Source organism: Poromitra crassiceps (assembly GCF_964638095.1).
Source record: "Poromitra crassiceps genome assembly, chromosome: 9".
NCBI classification, from domain to species: Eukaryota; Metazoa; Chordata; class Actinopteri; order Beryciformes; family Melamphaidae; genus Poromitra; species Poromitra crassiceps.
The window spans coordinates 22,870,687-22,897,028 of record NC_139630.1 but is presented as its reverse complement, the minus strand read 5'-3'; the positions used below and the strand labels follow the sequence as shown (position 1 = coordinate 22,897,028).

The 26,342-nt window shown below is 45.1% G+C and overlaps 1 protein-coding gene across 2 annotated transcripts in view; it reads right to left on the bottom strand.

Moving 5' to 3' along the window:
- LOC310782542 (WD repeat-containing protein 17-like) overlaps window positions 1-26,342 on the bottom strand; it is a gene marked incomplete at both ends in the record, with an annotated part of 126,327 nt that overhangs the window by 62,635 nt on the left and 37,350 nt on the right. For both annotated transcript variants that reach the window (XM_083643216.1, XM_083643217.1), the window contains 9 exons: window positions 2,752-2,882; window positions 3,011-3,160; window positions 8,351-8,437; window positions 8,822-8,937; window positions 10,290-10,454; window positions 14,734-14,820; window positions 16,109-16,191; window positions 17,276-17,367; window positions 24,231-24,399. In XM_083643216.1, coding sequence (XP_083499342.1) covers window positions 2,752-2,882; window positions 3,011-3,160; window positions 8,351-8,437; window positions 8,822-8,937; window positions 10,290-10,454; window positions 14,734-14,820; window positions 16,109-16,191; window positions 17,276-17,367; window positions 24,231-24,399 — 1,080 coding nt within the window. The remainder of the gene's footprint in view (window positions 1-2,751; window positions 2,883-3,010; window positions 3,161-8,350; window positions 8,438-8,821; window positions 8,938-10,289; window positions 10,455-14,733; window positions 14,821-16,108; window positions 16,192-17,275; window positions 17,368-24,230; window positions 24,400-26,342) is intronic.

Genomic DNA, 26,342 nt, shown 5'->3' with positions numbered 1-26,342 from the left:
CAGGACGCCGAACGTAAGTAGAACTGAAGCTTGAAGCAGGCACAAGCTGAACATACGCCTTGTTGTTCACACAAGAAGCCTTGTCTTTTCCTCTCAGCGCCTTGAAGCCGCCCACAACTCCCATTGACTTCATGCCTGCGGCGGCGCGGCTTCATGCTTGGAAAATTGGCGTTTGCTTCAGCGTGGCGTGAGCGTGGCTTCGGCAAGGCGTCAGCATTGGCATGCGCGCAGGTGGTGTGAACGGCTTCGCCTGTTAACAAGGACGCCTAAATTAAACTTGTGGGTTCAGCGTAGGTAGAGCTTCGGTTGAGGGTTGCTTTGGCGTACTGTGTGAACGGGGGCTACAAGCAGATTTCACCCTCTGCCCACAGCAACATGTCATGTCACACGTGGCTGACCTTGCTGCCACACACACACAGAAACACACACACCACACAATGTGCTGTCGTGTGTGCTTCAGCTCATCCCTCCCTGCTCTTCTCTCACCTCTCAGCCTACTGTATAAGAGCTACATGACAACTGTCGAATCTTCACTGCATTCTATGACCTTCTGTATTCCATACATCATGTATACTGAGAAGATCGCAGTCCTCCTGTAATGAAGTTTACAAGAGTATATGTTATGGCTAATACATTATTTTAAGACAACTTCCCGACTCCTGGCTTCAATCAAATAATTGGTCATCGTTTTCTTATTGGCTGAAAATGTTGTTTATGCGGGATGAGGAGTGAGAAATTAATTTCCATAACAGTAGGCTATAGCCAATCTTAGAATATAAAGGAAATAGCATGAATAACAATGTCAAATATAGATGTATGTTCATGAATTGGGAACATACGCAGGCTGCTTCCTCTCATGCTACTGTCTGCTCCATCCACAATGATCAGTCAACACTGTCACAGCCCACAGATCAGTCAACACTCTCACAGCCCACAGATTTCTTTGAAACGTCCGGCGTGAAAACGTGAAATGGGAAAAGGAGCGAGAGACTTTATCTGTCTATCACCTGCTGCCTGCTGCAGCCTTATATATAGCCTTATATATACACACCTGCAATACAAATGGTAACTGGTAAATGGCCTGCATTTATATAGCGCTTTTATCCAAAGCGCTTTACAGTCAGTAGGTACATTCACCCATTCACACACCGATGGCGGCAGGTTACCACGCAGGGTGCACCAACGGGAGCAATTTAGGGTTCAGTGTCTTGCCCAAGGACACTTCGACACAGCCGCGCTGGAACTATTATTAAGTAGGGGGTGCTGTGCGGGCAGCGTCGAAGAAAATTCAACGTTTTTTGGACTTTCATCCATATTTAGAAGAATATTTAATTTTAAATTAACATTAGGATTAGACTTTTGAAAAGATACCGCATATCTAAAAAAAGGCATAATATGTCTGGTAGCCTCCTGTTTTCTTTTGTCTTGATTTGTCTTGTTTTTGTTGTTGTCACTGTCTAATTTCCATGGTTTTTATGATTTTGTTTTCTTTCCCTCTTTGTCTCACATTGTCTATGTATTAACACACAACTGTAAAAAATATATATATATTCAAGAAAACAAAAAAACATTAGGATTAGACTGTTGTGATGTAATTATTCAGTATCTTCTCCTTTTCTCACTCACTTTCATGTAAGCACCTGCTCTCCCTTTAGTCGTTTTTACACTACAACAGACAGCAACATAGGCATAAACACTGAACTTATTATTATGGAAAACCAGATTATGATGAAAATCAAACACTTTTGAAGAGAGAGCGTATGAAATAAGATTAGAGCTGGGAAGCACAAACTGTTTTTTAATGCATTTTGTTGGTATAAACACAAGACAGCCAAATCCAACAATTTCTAAAATCCCATCTCTTGCCACCAGGGGGTGCTGCAGTACCCTCAGCACCCACCTTCCAGCTCCCTTGCTTCGACATGCAGACTGGAGGAGCCGAGAATCGAACCACCGACCTCTTTTATCCAAAGGGATTAGTGGACGACCCGCTCTACCTCCTGAGCTACAGCCGCCCTTTTTGCAAATTGCAGGTGTGTGTTTCAAGTAGAAAAATGCAAACATCCATTTTTCAAACTTCATGTGTTGGAATTCTGATAACATGAGCTTTTGAAGCATACATTTGGAAAAACTCATGGAATGATATGATCATAGCATGTCCAGTAGGGTTTTAAGAAATGAAACGCCAGGCAGCCAAGCCAGCCATACAGTACAGTCAGCCTTGCTCTGAACCACTTACAGTCACTCACCGCAGTGTTTAGAGCAGCCAACATGTAGAGATTATTATTTATGATTTATTTAGAGAACTACTTTAGATTTAGAGATGATAGGCTACAGCATGATTTCCTTGCTATAGGTGCTCGAGTCGGCATACTTGACCTCTCCTCTGAGAGACTGCTGCTGTGCCCTGGTCGCTCCGCCCACCTCCAGAGCTGTGACTGAGGGAACGCTCATTTCGTTGTTAATGCGGGTGGGGCAGAATTGAACACAAATATATTATTGAACGTGTTTCGCGTCCACATTGCACAAAAACAGTGCTCTGCACTCAGTCCACTCCCACTAAGTGCACTCCCTGAGTTTCAAGTCGATCACACCAAAGGTTCTCGAGATATGCGAAGGATAGAGAAAGAGACAGACAGTGCCGGCATTAGTGTAGTGTAGATAGATATAGATAACACCACTAATGATAATGATGGCCAATCTATTGGCATTTGCTCTCTAATGATAAAAGAGTGTTTGAAATGTAGTTACCGAAAAGCACTCAGAAAACCAGCGTAGCTTCTTGACCCTGATGTCTGAACTCAGTTTGTCCAACTCCTGTTTGATGTCTCTGGACACTTTACCACAGAGCAGAGGGGGCGCGCCAGGAACCATAGCTCTGTCTGGAGAGACAATCTGCCTAGTTAAATAAGGCTCAGGAATAGAATAGAATAGAATAGAACAGCATAGCATATAATATAATAGAATAGAATAGAATAGAATAGAATAGAATAGAATAGAATGTCCTTACCAGTGTTTCCTATGACCTTGTCCCATGGCTGGTCAGTAAGGATGTTGAGCAGCAGTGGAGAAATGAGAGGTGTGAGAGACCATAGACGAACTGTGCTGTCTCTGCTACAGCTGGCCATGGTGAATGGACGGCTCGGATGACATGTTAAACCTAGAGACACAGAGAGAGAGAGTTGGATAAGTAGATGAAATAATGATGATAGAGCAGCAAGGGGGGTGATTCCCCTACCGTATGGGAACCACTCCCAAATATCTTTACAACTACTTTAACCGTTTTAGGGACATCCACAGCTATGGCACCAGAGGCAGCACAACAGACTTTTCAAATTTAGGACTCTAGTAGGTAAGTACACTTTTCTGTACTCTGCTGCCATTGAATGGAACAAAGTTCCGGCATCACTGAAACTTATTGAGGCACAGAGCAGTTTTAAAACGGCTATTAAAAAATGGTTGGCATCCACTCTCGTAGAATAGGTAGGTACTGTATCAGGGCGAGAATGTGTATTGTATTTGATAACTATGTATTTTATGTTAATTGCTATATGTAGGTTTGTATTTATGTATTGTGAGTCGTAAGTATTGTATTTGCACCTGACAATCCTGTCAGCCATCCCCCTTCCTTTTCCCCCAGAGGACCACAATAGAAAAAGCCTGTGGCTTTGTTGTGTTTTTATCCTCTGCAGTTTTTTGTGTGTGTTCTCATAATGTCTGTCTTCTGTGAAACAGTATTATGTGTGCTTTAAAAAATTGTCAAATAAAACTTACTTACTTACTTTCACTCCCCCATCCCCAATCAGTGGTTCTCAAACTTTTTGGGCTTCAGTACCCCTTTCTCTGACTTCTGAATCCAAGTACCCCCTTTACCTGACTACATTTTGCTTAGAAAACGGCAAGAGAAGATAAAACTTTAGCATATATATAGCAATGAATGGATGATAACCCACCGTTTGAATAATATAACATTACAATATAAGAAATGGAGTGAAATAGTTGCAATTAGTGCCTCCTGAGCAGATTTATTTTAAAATTTAATTTATTTTCCTGATTTATTCTTACATGTTTTCATTTCCCCCCTTTCTTTTAAGTACCCCCTGTAGTACATCCACATACCCCTAGGGGTACGTACCCCAGTTTGGGAACACTGCCCTACAGGGAGATGGAGGAGCACATTATTATTGCGAAAAATCATATCCTTTAATATCCGTATTGATATACTATTTCCATCCATCCATCCATCTTCAACCTCTTATCCAGGATGGGGTCGTGGAGGTAGCAGATCCAGCAGGGGACCCCAAACAGTCCTTTCCCTGGCCTTATTAGCCAGCTCTGACTGGGGAATCCCGAGGCGTTTCCAGGCCAGCATGGAGATATATGGGCCCTATCTTCGTACAAGCGATATTTGCTTTTTGCTCTTGCCGGCCGGTTTGTGCACCGTAATGCGTGTCTTATGCTATCTTCCATGCGTCTTATGCCATGGTCCGCCTCGTGCAATTGTCAAATTGCGCAACGGCCATGATATCATCCAGTTTTGCGTTGGGGTCTGTGCGCCAACGCAATGTGAGTGTGTCCCCGCAAAATGCTTGTGTTATGCTAAGACTTTTCGCTAAGACTTCTGATAAGCACCTCTAAGCACAAAAATAAGGCTCCGCTGACCAAGAGTGCACCAGTATCTTTGCCTGCGTCCAGGACACACACTTTTTTGGACTTCTCAACAGTCCAAAAATATCTAACCCAACCCAACCCACAAACCACTGAATTCCTTTAACCAGGAGGAGGGGAGAATAGAGAAGAGAAGAGAAGAAAAGAAAAGAAAAGAAAAGAAAAGAAAAGAAAAGAAAAGAAAAGAAAAGAAAAGACGCCCGTGTTGTCAGACCAACCCAACCAATTTTTGTTTTAGGACATTATGAAAAGTTAAGTTAAGTTAAGTTATCCTTTATTTATCCCCTTGGGGGAAATTCATCCTCTGCATTTGACCCATCCTCTACTAGGAACCTTCCTAGAACTATGAGCAGTGGGCAGCCACTGTGCAGCGCCCGGGGACCAACTCCAGTTCTTTTTGCCAGTACCTTGGCCAGGGGCACTGACAGGAGTATTAACCCTAACATACATGTCTTTCTTTGATCGTGGGAGGAAACCGGAGCACCCGGAGAAAACCCACACGGACACGGGGAGAACATGCAAACTCCACACAGAAAGGACCTGGGACGGACCGGGGTTCGAACCCGGGACCTTCTTGCTGTGAGGCAACAGTGTTAACCACTGAGCCACCGTGCCGTCCCCCTTTCTTAAAAGAAAGGGGGGAAAGTGTGCAATTCATGTCGGCGCGGCTCAAATACAATGGGAACAATGTGTGTGTTTGTGTGTGTGTGTGTGTGTGTGTTACTACCATAATGTTTTCCATGCTTTCATGTTGTTACGGTATATCGCCTGTTCTCCGCAACAGTCCAACAATTCATTCGAGAATTGAGAATTGAATATCAATTTTTTTCAGACAGCATTCTCACTTCCACCCTTATGTGGTGTGGTGTGTATGTGTGTGTGAGTGAAAGAGGGAGAGAGAGCAAGCATAGGGGAAGATGCTGCGCTGACCAGGGGAGCGAAGCAAGCAGCAGGTTTAAGGGCAAACTATTTTTGATGAATGATTTTGGAAGGATAAAAGTTTAACAAAATAGATTAACCAGAGTATTTCATTTGATAAAGTGTTATTGGTATATGATGCGATGGTGTTGAGATGTCCAAATTATGCATGGAGATTACAGCATGCACTGCGCAAATTAATTCAAATTCATTTGCAGAAACAGTTAAATACCATTCTTAAAATTAATAGACAACACCTGTTTGATATTCCGTTAAGTGTACATTGAAAAATAACTATTTGGGTGATTTATGTGAAAATTATGAGGTGATTTTTTTAAATTTTATGATGAATATGTGTTGGGTTCTCCCCACCCGCAAACGGTATAAAGGGAGTGAGAGAGGCAATATGATTGGTTTGATTGATGTAAGTCAGTCAAAACAATCAGTGTGGCCTGCATAAATCTTCCCATAAGCACACCCATTTTCTGCTTTAGCGGGGAGCGCACAGGCATTTTGCGGGGCAGGGAGGATAGCAGTGTGCTTGGGCACGCCTCCAATTTGTGCTGCGCCCGGTGTTAAACACACACAAGCGCTAGATTACCGCTTTTGCGAAGATAGGGCCCATAATCTCTCCACCTAGCCCTCGGTCTGCCCCGTGATCTCCTCCCAGCTGAACGTGCTTGGAGCACCTCCCTCGGGAGGCGACCAGGTGGCATCCTTACCAGATGCCTGAACCACGTCAACTGGCTTATTTCTATGCAAAGGAGCAGCGGCTCTACTCCGAGACCCTCACGATCGAATGAGCTTCTCACCTTATTCCTAAAGGAGATGCCAGCCACCCATTTTGGTGCTTGTATCCGCAATCTTGTTCTTTCGATCATGACCCATCCTTCATGACCATAGTTGAGGGTAGGAACAAAGATGGACCGGTAGATCGAGAGCTTTGCCTTCTGGCTCAGCTCTCTTTTCGTCACAATGGTGCGATTGTGATATAGTATTTTTTTATTATCAAAATACATATACATTAGGGCTGGGCGATTAATCGAATTTTAATCATGATTACGAGCAGACTTGGAACAAACCAAACACAGTATGTAAGATATGCGCGGTCGCGGCTGCACCCCGCAAGACGACCGCTCTCCCTCTTTGTTTAATCACTTGAAATCCACTCACAAAGTTGTCTATGACCAAGCAATAAACGCTAAACGAACAAAAAGACAAAGCCCCATCTAGTTACTCCTGCCACCACAACACAGTCATCGATTCAGGACACTCTTTACAATGCGACCGCATATTCAACAGCTAACGAGCTCACAGATAAACATTAACAATAGCCGCACTATTATGAACCTAAACATGTTATTGTAAGTCGCTTTGGATAAAAGCATCTGCCAAATGAGTAATTTAATGTAATGTAAACGAATGTTACTCAATAGCGTTCTCATTTGGTTAGTTTTGATGAAATATGAAAGCACTAATTTGCTGTCTGCAACAAATGTCCCGACTGTTTTCATTCTACTTAATTAAACAACGGTAAATAAATACCGTTTTCACTGATTGATCACAGATCACACGTCATTTTCTGGACACTATTTTGGCTAGTGTGAGGTTTAAGGACTACTAGTTCAGATGTTTACCAACATATTGAATGTAGATTAATAGTTGCAGTTGGTTGTGGCAGTTCACTGCAACATAGTAGGCCTACACTGTATATTTATTTTGGTTTTTATTTTATTTCTAAATCTTTGCACTTTCATTATTTATTTTCACTTATTTATTTATTTTCAATTATATCTAAAATCCAAAGACATCCAATGTTAAAAAGATGTTCAATAAATTCATGATGTTCTCAATGTCAATGAGTAATCGTGTTAAATAATCGCGATCTCAATATCAATCAAAATAATCGTGATTATGATTTTTGCCATAATCGAGCAGCCCTAATATACATTGCACAAAATGTGCATAGATTCCATCACACACTTTAGAAACCCCAATCAACTTGCAATTGTACATGTAAACAAGCCTCATGTCCCACCCAATTAACTCACACAATTAGCCATGTAAATTTACTTGCCATTCCATTCTCTTTGTGTGAGAAAATGGCAAAGTTGTAGTGCAAGATGTTATAGAGAAATGTTGCAGGGTGTGAGGCTTAAGTGACTTGATGTATCAGACAATGTGTGTGACCAGTGCAAGGCCCTCAGTACAACAGGAAAACAGCTATAAAGCATCATTAGGAAACATCAATAATTTAGATGTGTATGACTAAAGGTGTTGGGGACCCGGGACGTTTCTGAGCACACTTGTCCCTAAATTGACCCCAGGTGCGGTTCGTTTCATGAGTGTGAACGTTGTGTTCCGTACCCGGGTGCGGAACAGCAAACCGTGACAGGGTCCACTTGAAAAGGTGGTCTGCGAACGCTTGGACGTGCCCGGGGACGGAAAACCTGCGAATGTAAACGCCAAACGTACCGAACCACATAGACAACACACGGGTGAGGATACATTCCAGGCCTAGGTGATGACGCAAGTGTACTCTGCAAGCAAGCGCGGAATACATTTTATAATGTGAAAGCTGACTAGCAGAGGAGAGGGGAGGGGGGCAATCGTACTCGGCAGGGAATGAAAGCAATCGCTCCCAGTGAGAAAGCACCATGAATGACTATAGCAACTTATGAGCCCATAATGAAAGTTAATTGGTGTTACTAAATACACACAGGCCAGTCACAGGAGAATTGTTCTACATATGTTACAGTCTTACCATAGACATCAGCTCCATGGTCGTAGACTGTGTCTAGACATGTTCCATCCCTTGTATCCCACACTCTGATCGTATAATCCCAAGAACCTACAAAAGCATACAATATCATAATATACTGTATGTCATATATCATACACTATCAATATCATACAGTTCCATGCATTACAACACTAATAGTGCAAACCTAAAATTCAACACCATATAAGATATTACAATTCAATGTAACATAGTATAATACATTTCATTACAACAATGGATCCCATATAACTAACAGTCTCATGAATATAATTTACAATAGGGGAAAAAATGCACTTGTCTTCACAAGATAAAAAAAAAAATCTGCCCTTAAAAATTGATTTTACAAATTACAGTAGTAGGCATTTAATGGCACATGCTTGTTGTAAGCTCGAGGGAAAAAAAACATGAAGGGGGAACATGTTGAAAATGTGATGTTTTATGCTTTAAATGTACCTGAGGTGAGGAGGTAAGGCACCTCTGTGTTCCACAACAAGCCTCTGACTGGAGCTGTATGCCCACTCAAAACATTGATACATGCATCCTGGGTATAGTCCCATATACGAACAGTACTGAACACAACCGGAGAGACATAAGAAACATTAATACATGCATCCTGGGTATAGTCCCATATACGAACAGTACTGAACAGAACTGGAGAGACATAAGAAACATTAATACATGCATCCTGGGTATAGTCCCATATACGAACAGTACTGAACAGAACCGGAGAGACATAAGAAACATTAATACATGCATCCTGGGTATAGTACCATATATGAACAGTACTGAACAGAACCGGAGAGACATAAGAAACATTAATACATGCATCCTGGGTATAGTCCCATATACGAACAGTACTGAACAGAACCGGAGAGACATAAGAAACATTAATACATGCATCCTGGGTATAGTACCATATATGAACAGTACTGAACAGAACCGGAGAGACATAAGAAACATTAATACATGCATCCTGGGTATAGTCCCATATGCGAACAGTACTGAACAGAACCGGAGAGACATAAGAGACATGAATACATGCATCCTGGGTATAGTCCCATATATGAACAGTACTGCACAGAAACGGAGACATAAGATCATGACAAAGGACAACATCAACAAAGAGATACAATGAGATTTCGCCATGGCTGAACAAGCAGAGAAAACGCAAACTTTTTACTAACACATAGTTTGAGCCATACAGGAACAGAGGATGTGGTCACATGACAAACCAGAAGCCCACCCGTTGTTTTTTATTTATGTATTTATATTCCCCCTGCTGCCCCGGTCACTGCTCCACCCTCTGCCGATCTGGGGAGAGCCGTAGACTAGCACCATGCTTCCTCTGACACATGCGCAGTTGCCAGACGCTTCTTTTCACCTGACAGCGGGAGCTTCACTGGCAGGACGTAGCACGTGGCAGGATCCCGCTATTCCCAACCAGTTCCCTTCCACCCTGATCAGGCGCCACGACCGACCAGAGGGGGCGCTAGTGCAGCGACCAGGACACATACCCTCAATCTGGCTTCCCACCCGCAGACACAGCCAATCCCAACCGTGCCTATATGGATGCCCGACCAAGCCGGAGGTAACATGGGGGCGCAAACCTGTGACCCTCGTGTTGGTAGGCAGGGAATCTACCGCTACACTACCCGGACGCCCCCGCCCACCCATTGGTTAACAAGATATAGAAGTTCAGGGAAAGTTTCTCTCTTCACTCACAAATGTTCCCATTAATGCACATACTGCTGTGCTCTGGATTAAGCTATACTGTACAGTAAATCAGTTTGTACAGCACACTTTCTAATCTGCACATAGTATTATTATTTGCTACTGAGCGACCTAGTTTCCAATTATAATTTCATTTAATCTAAGGAAATATACATACCTTTAATATCTACCTCTTTGTGACTATACTCACCCATCGTCTGAACCAGAGCACAGTATTCCCTCTCGGAGTGGAGACCAGCGGACGTGGAATACTTTAGCTAGGTGACCAGTGAACACCTTGAGAGGCTGCTCTGAGCTGGTGGCCAGGTAGTAGACACGGACATTTTTATCCTCACAGCCCGTAGCTATCATATCCCTGGGAGAGAGAGAGAAAAAGATAAGGAGATATGTGATGGGTGAAATTGTCACCCTCTCTCCTTTCTCTCTCAGTCCCCCAAAATATAGACAAACCTTTTGAGAAAAAAGATTCTGTACATGTCTGATTTATCACATTCAACAATATGTTGATTCAATCTTAAAATATACATTAGTCAACAACTGAACTCGACTTTCAATCCCGCCTCAAGACCCATCTCTTCTCCGCCACCTTCTCGAGTCCCCCCATGCTTGTGTTTAGTGTATAGTGTAAAGCATCTTTGAGTCCTTGAAAAGCATTATATAAGTCCCATGTATTATTATTATTATTATTAACTCTCATAACAAAAGGAATACTAACATACATATAAGGAATACTTCAATGTAAGAGATTCCAGCCACTTACAGAGAGCTCTGTTGGGAACAAATGTGTTCAATTAATACTAATCTCTCAAGACAGACTTTCAATTTTCATGACAATTGGTCAGCATTGTGGAAGAAAATTGGGATAATAGCGCTCCTAATAATGGGGCATGGCCGGGCGAGTTGAGTTCCGGTTCCAGTTATTCAGGTATTGAAACGAGCTTGCCCTGGCCTGTTGTGCTACACCGATTGGGCTGTACATAATGAGTGACAATATGTGAACTGAACATTCCATGACTTAACATGCTTTCCTCTCTAGCCTGAAACCTCTACATTCCTGATCATTTTATGACTGTCTCCACAGAACAGTCACTCCTTGAAGACAGCAGGGGGTGACACCTCGACCAGCTTCAAAGCAAGTGTAGTCTGTTGTAAAAGTTCATAATGGTTATCTTTGGTCAAGCATTGTCCCAGAGCCAGATGGTAAACAAAATAGAGACAATGGGCCCTATCTTCCCACTGGCCTTAGGCGCAAAAACTGGCATTAAACGCAAAAAAACGCGCCTTGCGCCTGCCTCGGCAACATGGTTTTAGGCCCCGAAATGCGCTTTACGCCTTAGAGGCGTGGCGCAGTGCCAGAATAGGCCAGAATGGGCGTTTCGGCCTTAAATACCGGCCTAATCTTATCTTCCCCCCTGGCGTTAATTTAGCGCTTAGCGCTTTTCAAAACCAGGCCTTATTCAGTGCGCCACGGATATTACTGTGCGTATTTACGCACAGCTCTCCTCTGCTGATTTCACACTCTCTCCCCCTCTCTCTCTCTCTCTCCCTCTCCCTCACGCGTCAGACAGGCATGAGCCCCTGTCACAGCTCTCCTCTGCCGATCTCACACTCTCTCCCCACAGCTCTCCTCTGCCGATCTCACACTTTCTCCCCCCCTCTCTCCCTCTCTCCCCCTCTCTCTCGCGCGTCAGACAGGCACAAAGACAGATGGAAAAAAAGTTGTTATATCATAGTTTTGAGCCCCTGTCATTCAGAGGCTGTTGAGCCACATGTGAAATCTCCCAGCATGCATTGAGGCTAATACATTTCAACAAGAAATATCAACCAAATCAGCCTAAATTGCCTAAAGTGGTAGATAGAAATAATGTTTCTGTTCACACAACATGCAATTCTCGAACATTTCAATATTGGCCAAAATAAAACAGAAATCCAAACACAACCCTATGTGAAACATATATGTAAAACAGAAATCCAAACACAACCCTATGTGAAACATATATGTAATCCAGGGGGTATATATATCCCTCGCAGATTTAACGTGGTTTAAATGAGTGACAGCCGTAACACGGTTCTACTGTGATGTCCTACTGTGATGTCTGCTCCATAAGACTTGGCTTACTTCACATTTACTTTTACAATAAAAACACATTTATGCAATTACTTTACATAATGTAGGCTATATTTATGTGCATCATCTGCAGCACTGGAGAAGAAAAGGTAGAGAGAAAATGATATCATTCTAATCTGGACAAACTTTCACCAATCTAATCTCATCATGACATAGGCCACATAGGGATAGGCTATATTTTTCTAGCCAATGCGTTTAGAACATTCTTTTCACTTTGATCTTGCTATAGTGTAGCGTATTTACATGCTTGCAGTATTTAAACTGCAGTGAGATTGGTTTGAGAAGCATAATAATTAGGGATGCACCGATCCACTTTTTTCACTTCCGATCCGATTCCGATACCTGAATTTGGATATCTGCCGATACCGATATTATGCCGATACCAATATTTTTCTTGAATATACAGTATAGGCAAAGATTTGGCCAATTTAAAAAAAAATATATATATATACCTTGCAAAAAGCAGACAAAATTAAGAAAATATATAAGGCAAAGAAGGGGAAAAAAATAAAATAAAATTGGATCGGATTTTTTTCTCTCAATCCAATCCGATCCGTGAATTAGTGCCAATATCGGCACCCGATACCGATATTGGATCGGATCGGCCCCATCCCTAATAATAATATGGAATAATATATATGGAGACAGACGGGGATGAAAGGGAGGGGGGGGAGCTCAGAGCGCTTTGGTCGGCTTTTCTGACCAGACTGGATCGCTCCGTGGAATTGGAGCTTAAAAGGGAAGCTTGTGATTTGTTTACTGCACTTCTCCAATGAGCAGATTGTGCATAATTTTACACTTAAAAGGCGTGGTTATAATGCTTAAGGCCGCATGTAGCGCCGACATCAAAATATCGAGTGCGCTGGTCCACACCCACTAATCTGCGCTGCGCCTGGCACTAAGTGCAGTTTTTAGGCCGTTGCAACGATAGAGGGCAATGCCCCTTGGGACTGAAACTCGAGAGTGGGTTGAGCCCATTTCAACTCCAAAACACTATTATTGGCCAGAACCATCACCAAAGACACGTGATGGGCCAATGAGAACCCTTTGTTAAAATCCTTCCCAGTTCAACAAAACTGTCAAGAGTAGTGTCTTTTTCAGTCTTCAGAATTACTTGAAGGGGGTGAGACCTGCCTGGAGCCAGCATGTCCCCTGCTCCTCCCACCTCCCTGCCACAGCAGCAGCAGGGAGACAGGACAAAACTGGAGGCCTGCCCAAGCCTCAACAAGGACTGTAGCAGCAACTGGCCGGCTAGCAGCTAAACAAAGCTAGGTGTTTAAGAGGCTAGTTGGACGGTTGGGCATTGGCGAGGCTGAGGCGCGTACGTTCATCCACCACAACCCCCTCCAGGGCATTGACGTGTCTAGGTGAAGAGCCATGTTCCAAAAACGCTCCGCCTCCGCCAGTAATCTATCGGTGGAGTGGGTCCATCCGCTGTTGTATCCTCCAGGGCTACGATGTGTCTCGCTGAGTAGCGCCACTCCAAAAAGTGCTCCGCCTCCGCTGGTGAGGAGAAGAGGTGGGTGTCCTGTCCCAGTCTGATTTTGAAGGTAGCTGGATATAGAAGAAAATAATCAGTCCCCTTTTCACGTGCAAATGCCATGGCTCGTGAGAAAGATCTGCGGCGATTACCGGTATAGTCACTGAAGTCAGCGGCAAACCGAAGCACCCGGTTACCGATAGAGGGGGGATGTTTCCTCGCCGAGGATGGCTGCCATGTGGCGAAACGAAGACAGCAAAATATGAAAGCTCGGGGTCGTTCTCCATCTTTCGGGGGGCCACCAGCTCTGTAAATCCTGTGGGCTCGCTCAATCTCTGGGTGTAGTTGCTTCAGGGCAGGAAACCAAGTTGGAATCATCGACTCCAGAAATTGCACTGGAGCGTCCTTCTCCGTGTCCTCTGGTAGCCCGTAAACTCAAAACCCACCAGCTTTTCTTGAACGGTAGAAAGGAAAGAGGAGTCTTTCTTGGTGCTGGTTTTCAGCGTAGCCAGTTCCCCTTCAGCTGAAAGGATCCTTGTGGTCACTGTTGCTAGCTCTGATTGCATGGTATCAAGCCTGCTGGATACCTGCTTGCGATTACACTGCTGCATGGTAGCATCTAGCTCCTCACGTAGCAAGGTTCTCACCACTTCGGCGATTGACTGAATATCTTCGTCTTTCAGAGTTTTCATACCCTTCGGAGTCATCGTTAACTTGCAGCTCATAAATAGGATGCCAGACGAATGTGCTTGGTGTTTAAATGATTGAAATGTATGTAATTAGTGGGACGCTGTTGGAGAGCTCGAGACTCAAAGGGCCATCAGGTCCGCACGGCTACCGGAATTATATTATTATTATTATTTGATTTGTCAAAAGTGAAACAATAAACATTGCAATTTTTTGTACTTTTTGTCGTTTGCATTTGTGTCAAGTGTGTCATTACCAAAAGCTTTAAAAAAATATTTCTACATAATCCTAGTTTTAAAATCTGGCCCAATTGAATTGAATTGATTAGCCTTGTCTTACTTGTTGTTCTGGCTCCAATCACAGCCAAATACAGCAGCAGGATGTTTGTACTTGTGGAGGATCTTCCCATCGATGGTCCGGATGATGCTGTAGTCAAAACATCAAACACACAGACTGGTGATGCTGTAGTCAAACCATCAAACACATAGACTGATGATGCTGTAGTCAAAACAATATCAAACACACAGACTGGTGATGCTGTAGTCAAAACAATATCAAACACACAGACTGGTGATGCTGTAGTCAAACCATCAAACGCATAGACTGATGATGCTGTAGTCAAACCATCAAACACATAGACTGATGATGCTGTAGTCAAAACAATATCAAACACACAGACTGATGATGCTGTAGTCAAAACAATATCAAACACACAGACTGGTGATGCTGTAGTTAAAACAATATCAAACACACAGACTGGTGATGCTGTATTCAAAACAATATCAAACACACAGACTGGTGATGCTGTAGTCAAAACAATATCAAACACACAGACTGATGATGCTGTAGTCAAAACAATATCAAACACACAGACTGGTGATGCTGTAGTCAAAACATCAAACACACAGACTGATGATGCTGTAGTCAAAACAATATCAAACACACAGACTGGTGATGCTGTAGTCAAAACAATATCAAACACACAGACTGGTGATGCTGTAGTCAAAACAATATCAAACACACAGACTGGTGATGCTGTAGTCAAAACAATATCAAACACACAGACTGGTGATGCTGTAGTCAAAACAATATCAAACACACAGACTGGTGATGCTGTAGTCAAAACAATATCAAACACACAGACTGGTGATGCTGTAGTCAAAACAATATCAAACACACACACTGGTGATGCTGTAGTCAAAACAATATCAAACACACAGACTGGTGATGCTGTAGTCAAAACAATATCAAACACACAGACTGGTGATGCTGTAGTTAAAACAATGTCAAACACACATACTGGTGATGCTGTAGTTAAAACAATATCAAACACACAGACTGGTGATGCTGTAGTCAAAACAATATCAAACACACACACTGGTGATGCTGTAGTCAAACAATATCAAAAACACAGACTGGTGATGCTGTAGTCAAACAATATCAAAAACACAGACTGGTGATGCTGTAGTCAAAACATCAAGCACACAGACTGGTGATGTTGTAGTACTGTAAAAACAATATCAAACACACAGACTGGTGATGCTGTAGTCAAAACAATATCAAACACACAGACTGCAACCCACGCTGATTGAAAGACAAATGTACTATTTCCCCCCCGTAATGGAACAATTGTTCACAATATGCAGGTGTGTTGGGGAAGAGGTACAGGTGTGTTTGGGAAGAGGTACAGGTGTGTTGGGGAAGACGCACTGACCAGAATCCATCTCCACTACAGGTAGCAATCCTCTTAGAGTCCTTATGGCTCCATGATATACAGAATATACCATTCTTACCATGCTAGAGAGAGGGAGAGGGGGGAGAGGGAGGGAGAGAGAGTGAGGGAGGAAAAAACAAGTTTTTACACTTATTTGTATTTATATTTTTCAGCTATTGTGGAACAAATGTTGCTAATAATTATGATATTAAACTCATATGGAAATAAAGACATGTATAATCACAGCATCTTGTCATCACTAAAAGGTAAATTAAAGGTCAAATACATAAGCTTTTTACTGCCCCACAACACGGAAAGATTAGAATGTACTGTATCTGCAGCCGATGATAGGTATGATAGGTATCGATGAGGCTGTTGATCAATATGAAAGATTCAACAATTATTTGGTCAGGTAGTGAAACAGCCCCTCTTCCCTTACTAAGAGTCAGGTAGTGAAACAGCCCCTCTTCCCTTACTAAGAGTCAGGTAGTGAAACAGCCCCTCTTCCCTTACTAAAGGTCTCATTATGCTTTCCGCATCAGCGAGGAACGCGAGTGTCCGCGCGGAAAAGTGACGTCAAATCAGCAGACACGCCCCTCCGCAAGGCTCCGTGCGGACGGTTTTCGAGCGGCCGTGCGCACGCCGAAATTTGTAACTACGCGGACGCGGACGGGCGGACAAAGTGGAGTTTTCAAGACTCGCGCTCAATTCCGCCTGCAGAAACCCACACAGAGTATACAAGCTCCACACGTTTCCTCGTCGGATTCCGTGGCCGGCCAAAGCGTCAAGCATAATCCAGGCTTAAGAGTCAGGTAGTGAAACAGCCCCTCTTCCCTTACTAAGATTCAGGTAGTGAAACAACCCCTCTTCCCTTACTAAGAGTCAGGTAGTGAAACAGCCCCTCTTCCCTTACTAAGAGTCAGGTAGTGAAACAGCCCCTCTTCCCTTACTAAGAGTCAGGTAGTGAAACAGCCCCTCTTCCCTTACTAAGATTCAGGTAGTGAAACAGCCCCTCTCCCCTTACTAAGAGTCAGGTAGTGAAACAGCCCCTCTTCCCTTACTAAGAGTCAGGTAGTGAAACAGCCCCTCTTCCCTTACTAAGATTCAGGTAGTGAAACAGCCCCTCTCCCCTAACTAAGAGTCAGGTAGTGAAACAGTTAAAGTAACCTCATTAAAGCGAGTGATCATCTTTCCTTTCTTGACGTCCCAGATGAAGCCGCCATTACGAGATGTAGCCCCTGCAATGCAGTTCAGGTCTCCTTGAAAACACACAGAGTACACAGAGAGATTAGCCCCTCCTTGAAAACACACAGAGTACACAGAGAGATTAGCCCCTCCTTCAAAACACACAGAGTACACAGAGATTAACAATTTCATCGCTCTCGGGCGGAGACCCATACATCAATTTTTTCACGTTTTTATGTTTTTGTCATAAATCAATGCCAGTGGAAAAGCATTAAAATGATCTTGTAACTAAGTCTCGTAACTCACCCTCAAACTGTCCCTCAAACCTCCGCCCCTGCCTCCATCTCAAGACCCCCAGGCAGGAGGAAAATACCCGGAAAGCAGAGATGTTAAACCAGAACTCAACGGCGCCATTTGTTTCTGACTTCATTTTGTTTATTTCTGGCTTCGTCTAATGTAAATAGATCAATACAATGTTTTCAAATTATCCCTAGGCTGCAAACTCATTTAAACTATGCAGATCAAAGTGGTTTCTGACGAGACTAATGTTAGTGTTAGTGAGAGGTTGTGTTCCCCCGAGACGGTGCCTCTCAGTCGGCATGGGAGCAGGCTTGAGCTGGCTGCTGGAGGTATCTGCGCACGGCTGTGTGCTCCAGAAAGGTTGCAGCTACGCAAGGCTGCTCGCTCCGGAGAAAGTGCCTCGAAGTCGGAATGATAATCCTGTAACACCATTTGAGCTTATTCAGGTAAGATATTAATAATGTAATGACACATCCAGCGAGTAAGGGATCATAATGAAGACATCGTGCCAACTTTGATGACGTGGTCTTCAGTTATTTTAAGAACACAGGTTTTTTTTCATTTCCTGAAAAGTTGTGGTTTTGGAGATACAAGGCTTCCACCCGACAGCGACGATATGAACCAACCAAGTCTTTTCTAATAGACTGATTATGGTTACATCCAAGCCATAATCAGACAAGACCATGGACTAGTCATTTCAGTTAGTGCCTCCATGTGTGTGGTTGTGCGTTTACTGTCGCCTTGCATTGAATTTGAGCTACTCTATAAAAATATATATATATATATATGGCAGCTTCAAGCTTCACGCGTCACGCTTGAAAAATGACCTGAATCCTGAACGATCACGTGAGCAAGGCATCAGCAAGGCTTGAGCATGCCTTGAGCATGACGCATGCGGCTTGTGTGAACGGCTTCGCCTGTTAACAAGGATGCCTAAATGAAACTTGTGGGTTCAGCGTAGGTTGAGCGTTGCTTCGGCGTATGGCGTGAACAGCCCCTTACTGCCGCAAAAAAAAGTAGCTCATAGATGGAAGGCTCCCCATACTCTGCCTTTTGAACAATTGGCATATTCAGCTGTGGACCTGGCTGTCATGGAGATGTTGGTGGCCCGTATGCATGGCGCTAAAGTAGAAAATATGACGGCGTGGAATGCATTTATTAAAGCCCTGCGTGGGGACCATGGACGTCGCCATGATAGCTAGGTTGCATTTGTGTGTTTTCTTTGCTGTAGGGCATATATATTACTGCGAGCTAATATCTTTGTGGGTTTGTGGGTCCTGTGGGGAGGGGATGTTTTGAGAGAATGTGCCTGTGTATGTATAGGTTTTACTTCGTTTCGAACTCAAGCTCTCACTAGTGCCTAAAACGCTGCAACGCAGCCCTATGGAAGACTGTCATTTTGCTCCAAAATTACTTATCATTAAAACCTGACCACCCACCCGTAGGTGGCGTGGTACCCCCTGGGGCTGACACGGATCCACGTGACTACGTCACGTCCTGTCAGCCCAGGGCTAATCACTTTCCGTTTCTTCCACCCGCTGAAGAAGACGTGTTTCTAAATGCTCCGCGGTTAACTTTGAGTTAGCTCTTTTACATAGCTTAGATACTAGGCTCGTTCCGGCTGATTTGCCCACCTCAAGAGGTTGCGTGGACGGGATAAAGCAGGCTTCGGGGACCCGACCCTGTACCCTTCACCCTGCGGCGTCGGAACAAGTCATCTTAAGCTAAGAGTATCTTCCTTAGTTAACTGTTGTTTAGCTGCCGCCGTGCAGCTCATGTGAACGTTTTCCCCGGCTGGGGTAACGTTGTGTAGGCTTGGGCGCTGACTCAGGTCTGCACTCAAAACTCTTAGCTAGGTTGCATACGTGCAGAATAGCTTGTACCGTTAGCACTAGAACAACAGGCTAATTAGCACAGTTGTCACAGATAGATAGCTTTGCATCCGTGCGGTTGCTTCTGTTTGCTAGGTACTTTAGGCGCCAGCTACTAGCGTTAGAGCGCGTGCGTTACTCCGGCTGGAGTAACGTTAGATAGTTAGCTAGCTAAGTGTCTCGTGCAGCTAGCAGCTAGCTTGTAGCACGCCGGCTTTAGAGCGCGCGCGTTAGATAGTTAGCTAGTTTGCTCAGTGCAGCTAGCTTGGACTACCTTGTAGCACTCCAGCTATCTGGCTGCGTCCCCAGACAGGGTAACGCACCCGGTTTTGTGGCAGATAGCTAACGTGCACACGTGCAGTTAGTGTCTGTGTGCTAAGTATTTCGCGCCAGCTACCTCTGTGTAGGGCGCGCGTTAAGCGAGAGTAGTAGCTAGAAGCCATGCTCTTCAGTTAGCTAGATAGCTAGCTTGCTCCCGTGCAAGCCAGTATCTAGCGTTGTGTAGCACTCCAGCTATCTTACCGTTGCAGGCTTTAGCTTGCACGGTAACCCCGTTATTCCTGTTAGCAGAGAGAGGGGGGGAACAGCTAGGTGCTGTATTAGCTGTGAGGCTACGCTGGCCGGTTACGACCGGCACAATTAATTTAATGTGTGCATGCCTAAGGGCAGGAGCACGCCGCACAGGCGTTGCTGGGACCTACATAAATGTAGTGTAGCTTTACTGGCGTCGGCCCCGAAGGGGGCACTCTGAGATATTAGCTGGGCAATTACGCTAGCTAGGTGAGCTCGCCCCGTTGTGTGGGCCGCTTCTCTCAGTACTTACGCCATCTTAGCCAGCTTGCTTGTCTGCTAAGTGTTGCTTGCCTCGTGCATCTACTAGATTGTAACTCCCTCTGAGGAGTTTCTTCTGAGATTGACTAGCTTCGCGGGCCGCTGGCCTCTGCTTGCGGTCACGCTTGCTTCCCCGTGTTACTCAGGGTAGAGACTCGCTGCACCGGCTTGTGCGCAGGCTTGTGTTAGCGCACGCTTGTCTCTCAGTGCTTATGCTAGCTTAGCTAGTGGCTTCCACGCCTGTTCTCTCGGGTTAACAGGTTGTGGGTATTGGTGCCTCCCCTTCGGGATGGGCTATTGCCGCTTACGTTACCATTGCACGCGCACGTTCGCTAGCCTCCGGGTTGCTTACTGTCTAGCCTGTGCTTCTTGCTAGCCTGCTAGCTTGCTTAAGCAGTACTCCCGCTAATAGGGTGCGCCCTGCGGGAGCCTGCTATATAGTGCATATAGCAGCATATAGCGTGCATATAGCAATATTTAGTACTGTTTAGCACAGAACGATAGTATTTGCAGATAGCTGGCGTGCACCCGTGCAGTTAGTATCTGTGTGCTAAGTACATTGGGCGCGAGCTACCTCCGCTACAATAGACGTACCGCTCCTTGCTGGCGCTTCGCGTCCAGCAGGGCTTACAGCTCGCCAAGGTCTGGGCTCAGTGCCAGCCTTTGGCTTGGGTTTTTTTGGTGAACTGGCAGAAGAGTTGCCTCGTCCCAGCGCAGGCGGCGACCTTCCTGGGGCTCGAGCTATACTTCCTGCGCGCCTTTCGCCAGAGCGACAGGCTCGCACGGTTCGGACAGCAAGCCAAGGACGTTAGGTCTGTGCCCTCGGTGTCAGTGCATCAGTGCACAGTGATGTTGGGCCTGATGGCCTCAGCACTGCATGTGCTCCCGCTAGGGAGGCTACACATGCTCTCGTGGTCCAAATATGGTTCTCAGGCTTCGCCTGGACTCGGCCGGGGACCGTCATCGCAGGGTTCCTCTGACAGATCAGGCCTGGCAGGCGCTGGCTATATGGGCGGACCCCCGTTACCTCTCGAGAGGTACTCGGTGGGGCCCTGTCCCGCTCAGGATGGTGATTCGCACAGACGCCTCCCTCTGGGGAGGGGGTGCGATTTGCGGGCATTTTTCGGCGAACGGCCGGTGGGAGGCTCAGGAGCTTCGCCACATAAACGTGCTAGAGCTGAAGGCGATTCGCCGGGCTCTGCTTCAGGACAAGCCCACCATCAATGGCGCCGTGGGCCCATTGTTGGTTGGGAGCTCTCTTGGGGACCGCACTGCCGGACAAGTCCGCGTGCGGCCAGACTCGAAAGAGAACGTTGCCTCCGCAGTCCCCCCGGCCTGCGGAGGTAACACTTCCAGCGGCTCACACATGGGCACCATGTGCTGATTCGCTCGGACAATAGGGCAGCGATCGCCCACCTGAACAAACAGGGCGGTGTGCGGTCGGGGGCGCTGAACCATAGCGGGGATTCACCTGTGGGTGTATCCCCGTCTCCTTTCAGTGTCAGCGGTCTATCTGCCAGGACGGCGGAGTTACGACCGGCCTGCTGTCTCGAGGCAATCCCCGTTATACGGAGTGGTGCCTCCACCCTCGGGTGATGGAACAGGTTTGGGCCAGGGTTGGTCGCGCCTGCGTCAATCTCTCGCATCGCGGCGCGCGACACACTGCCCACTGTGGTTCTCGATCCAGGAGGACAGCCCCCGTTAGGTCATGACGCGCTAAAAGCGCACGCGTGGCCGAGGGAGGGGCTCTATGCGTTTCCCCCGACCCCCCCTGATCCGTCAGGTGTTGGACAGGGTGAGGGAACAGCGCCTCCGGCTCGTTTTAGTCTGTTTGGCCCAGGCGGTGCGTTTTTTCCCAAATCGGACCTGGTTACGGTGCTGGACGGGCTAACGGGTCATCCGTTTGAGCCCTTGGACTCCGCCGATTTAAGGGTTCTGTCTTTAAAGACCGCGCTGCTGCTGGCCTTGTCGTCAGGAAAGAGAGTTGGTGACCTGATTGCCCTCTCGGTGCAGCAGGCCTGTGTGGTTTTGGGAATGATGGGCGCAGGGTTACATTGCGACCTAACCCGGCTTACCAACCTAAGAATATTAATGTCAGCTTTAGGTCTATGGTCATAGACTTATCAGCATTCTGTCCCCCGCCGTTCAGTTAGAGACGGGTGAGGAGAGACGTTTGCTCATGCTGTGCCCCGTAAGGGCGCTCTCGGCCTATGTGGCCAGGACGCGTTCATTACGCATTACAGATCAGCTGTTGGTTTGCTTTGGGCAAAGGGCCCAGGGCGGACCCCTTTCCAAGGATCGCTTATCACACTGGATAGTGGAGGCGATCGCGTTGGCATACTCTGCCGTGGGCAAGGTTCCCCCAGAGGGTATCAAGGCGCATTCTACGCGAGGTGTTGCGACATCCTCTGCGTTGTTGCGTGGTGTGTCGGTGGAGGACATGTGTGCCGTGGCCTCATGGTCCTCTCATCACACTTTTGTCAGGTACTATAGTCTCGACGTGTCCGGTTCGCAGTTCGCGCACGCGGTGCTGTCGGTGGCAAGAAAGTAGTATCGTTGCCACTCTAATATGTCATTCGGTTAGGCATAAACGTTGCCATATGGCCGTGGTTCACCGGTGCCTTTCGGGTCGCCCTTTGGGTGCTCCCGGCAGCAAGGTCGGTTGAATTGAGGCACTAGTGAGAGCTTGAGTTCGAAACGAAGTAAAACGTTAGGGTTGTGCTACAACCCGGGTTTTACGAGTGAGAACGAGAGCTCTCACTACCCAGCCTTGCTGTGTCGATGCGTCACGGGGTGCGTCGGATCTCAGCGGGCTGGAAGAAATTAGAGTGATTAGCCCTGGGCTGACAGGACGTGACGTAGTCACGTGGATCTGTGTCAGCCCCAGGGGGTACCACGCCACCTACGGGTGGGTGGTCAGGTTTTAATGATAAGTAATTTTGGAGCAAAATGACAGTCTTCCATAGGGCTGCGTTGCAGCATTTTAGGCACTAGTGAGAGCTCTCGTTCTCACTCGTAAAACCCGGGTTGTAGCACAACCCTAACGTTTTATTTTTTCAGTCATTCTTCTTTTTTGTGGTTTTCTTTCTTATGTATTTTTCTTAATAAAAAGAAATATAAAAAAAGCACATCGTCTTTGGAGCGTTCATGTTGTTTCCACATTACCACTTAAAAGCTCATGAACACACCGAAGTCGCAAGAATGACTTCCCAACTTAGGAAATGAGACCATCCGAGGAACACGTGAATGCGGCATTTGTCATAGCTTAGCCGTAGCCTACTCCGCCACAACTGTTGCGGCTGTAAAAGAGTGGATAAATTGTTGTAAGTGTCACACAACCCCTGTGAAATTACTCGATTAATCACGATCAGAATTTGATCCATTCCATCCGATAACATTTGTAAAGTCGATTTAATTATTTTATCCACATTCCAGCTAGCAGAGGGCTACCTGGAAGTTATCCGGCTTGGTTGGCGAAAGTCTCTGGGGCACATGCACAATTACGATTCAAATGGGGATCTACAATCTCATCAGCTACAAGGGATGGGTGGATTCTTACATAAAAGTCTGATACTGCTGTAATATTGGCAGCCTAGTCTCACAAAGTTTTCTGCGTGAAATTGAGTGAAATAAATGTCCCCACCACAAAAGCGGTTGGTAAACTGTGCTAGTCTACAGCTCTCCCCAGATCGGCAGAGGGTGGAGCAGCGGCACAATTGGGGAGAAAATGGGGGGGGATTCAGAAAAACTAAAAAACGAAACAAAAACAAAGAGGTCCAACTATGTGTGTGTGTGTGTGTGTGTGTGTGTGTGTGTGTGTGTGTGTGTGAGTGAGTGAGTGAGTGAGTGTGAGAGAGAGAGAGAGAGAGAGAGAGAGATAGAGAGATAGAGAGAGAGAGAGAGAGAGAGAGAGAGAGTGTTTGTGTATATCCCACCAGGAGCCCAAGAGAGGGAGTAGACCACTCCTTCATTGCCTGGAGAGGTGTAGACGGCTGTTAATGTGTTCGTGTCCCAGACTTTGATGGTCCCGTCAAAACTAGCCGTGGCCAGCAGGTTGGGATCATCTGGTTTAAACTTACAGTCAAAGATGGTCTCTACATGACCCTGAATACAAAATACATAAAGACATATACTGTATTTAGATGGTTTCTACATGACCCTGAATACAAAATAAAGACATATTAAGATGGTCTCTACATGACCCTGAATACAAAATAAAGACATTAAGATGGTCTCTACATGACCCTGAATACAAAATACATAAAGACATATATTAAGATGGTCTCTACATGACCCTGAATACAAAATAAGACATTAAGAAGGTCTCTACATGACCCTGAATACAAATTAAAGACATATTAAGATGGTTTTTACATGACCCTGAATACAAAATAAAGACATATTAAGATGGTCTGTACATGACCCTGAATACAAAATAAAGACATTAAGATGGTCTCTACATGACCCTGAATACAAAATAAAGACATATTAAGATGGTCTCTACATGACCCTGAATACAAAATACATAAAGACATATATTAAGATGGTCTCTACATGACCCTGAATACAAAATAGATAAAGACATATATTAAGGTGGTCTCTACATGACCCTGAATACAAAATAGATAAAAACATATATTAACTCATTCACCGCCAGTTTAGGACTGCCAATATTTAGCACAGGCCAAAGATTTTCATAATTGTTGGTCATCTTTCAAGACCCACAGTAAATTATCTATTAGCACCAGAGTGATTTGCAATACCTCAAAATGAAGATGTACGTCTCTGGGTTCACCAGGAAAAAAAAAGTGAGCTTTTAGCATGTTCTGTACTCTACTTATAGCCATTTATATACACCCTGTTTTCACCCAAAAGGTCTCTCTGAGAAAAGAAATTGCAGAAAATGGCATTTATGTACAGCACACAATATCAGGCAGAACTCGCTCTCAATTCTTTTATTTTGAACTGTATTGACATCAGACATGTAAATATTATTCATTATGACACAAATGACAAAAAAAAAATATATATATATATATATATATATATATGAAGTGCTTTTTTTACATTCAACAATACAGTTTGCTCAGTGTGAGTGAGTGTACAGACAGACACACAGACAGACAGACAGACAGACAGACAGACAGACAGACACACAGACACACAGACACACACACACACACACACACACACACACACACACACACACACACACACACACACACACACACACAGAGAGAGAGAGTTCTGTCCACAGCTGCTGCTAGATCGCACCTCCTTCCCCCTCCTTCCCCATCAGCGTTTTGCCTCCTCTGCTGCTCGTTTTCCTCCTCTCGTTCGGGCTGGGACGAATGCTGCGACACGACACAGGAACGGGTCCGCGGCTTGGCTTTGGGACCAGGCGCTGCTGGAACCGGATCGATCATGTTCGTCACGGGTTTGACTAGGCAATCCAGGTTCGCCCTGCAGCAAGGCAGCAGTGCAGCGCGCCGAGAGGCGTTTCAATGGCGTTTTTTCCTCTGTACAAGGAAGCGCGTTTCTCTGTTTTTCCTCCTTTCCTCCTTCTTTCTGGTTTCAAACAACAGCTGCGGTATGTGTTTGATAACGTGCTGTCGGCTTGACTTTGAGGTTAGGGACCTGTGTCTGTGTCACAGGCTGGGTAAGTGTTTGAACTAAGCGCTGCAGTAATAAAACCAAAAACACGTCAAACACGTCATTGGCGGGGAGGGCTATTTCTGATAACACGTCAAAGACGTCTTTGGCGGTGAATGAGTTAAGGTGGTCTCTACATGACCCTGAATACAAAATAGATAAAAACATATATTAAGGATGTTATTGTAGGCCGTATCTCATGGATAAATAAACTGTAAGAGGTTTTGCTAGAAGTCATATGTATTGACTAATATGTCACAAAGGCATAATGATTTATTATCTTGTAATGTTCTAATAATACTAATACAGAATACTACTACAAATACTGTACTACCATTACTACTCAATGGTTAACAGTCTTCATTAATGTCACTTGTTAACCCTTTAAGTAAACA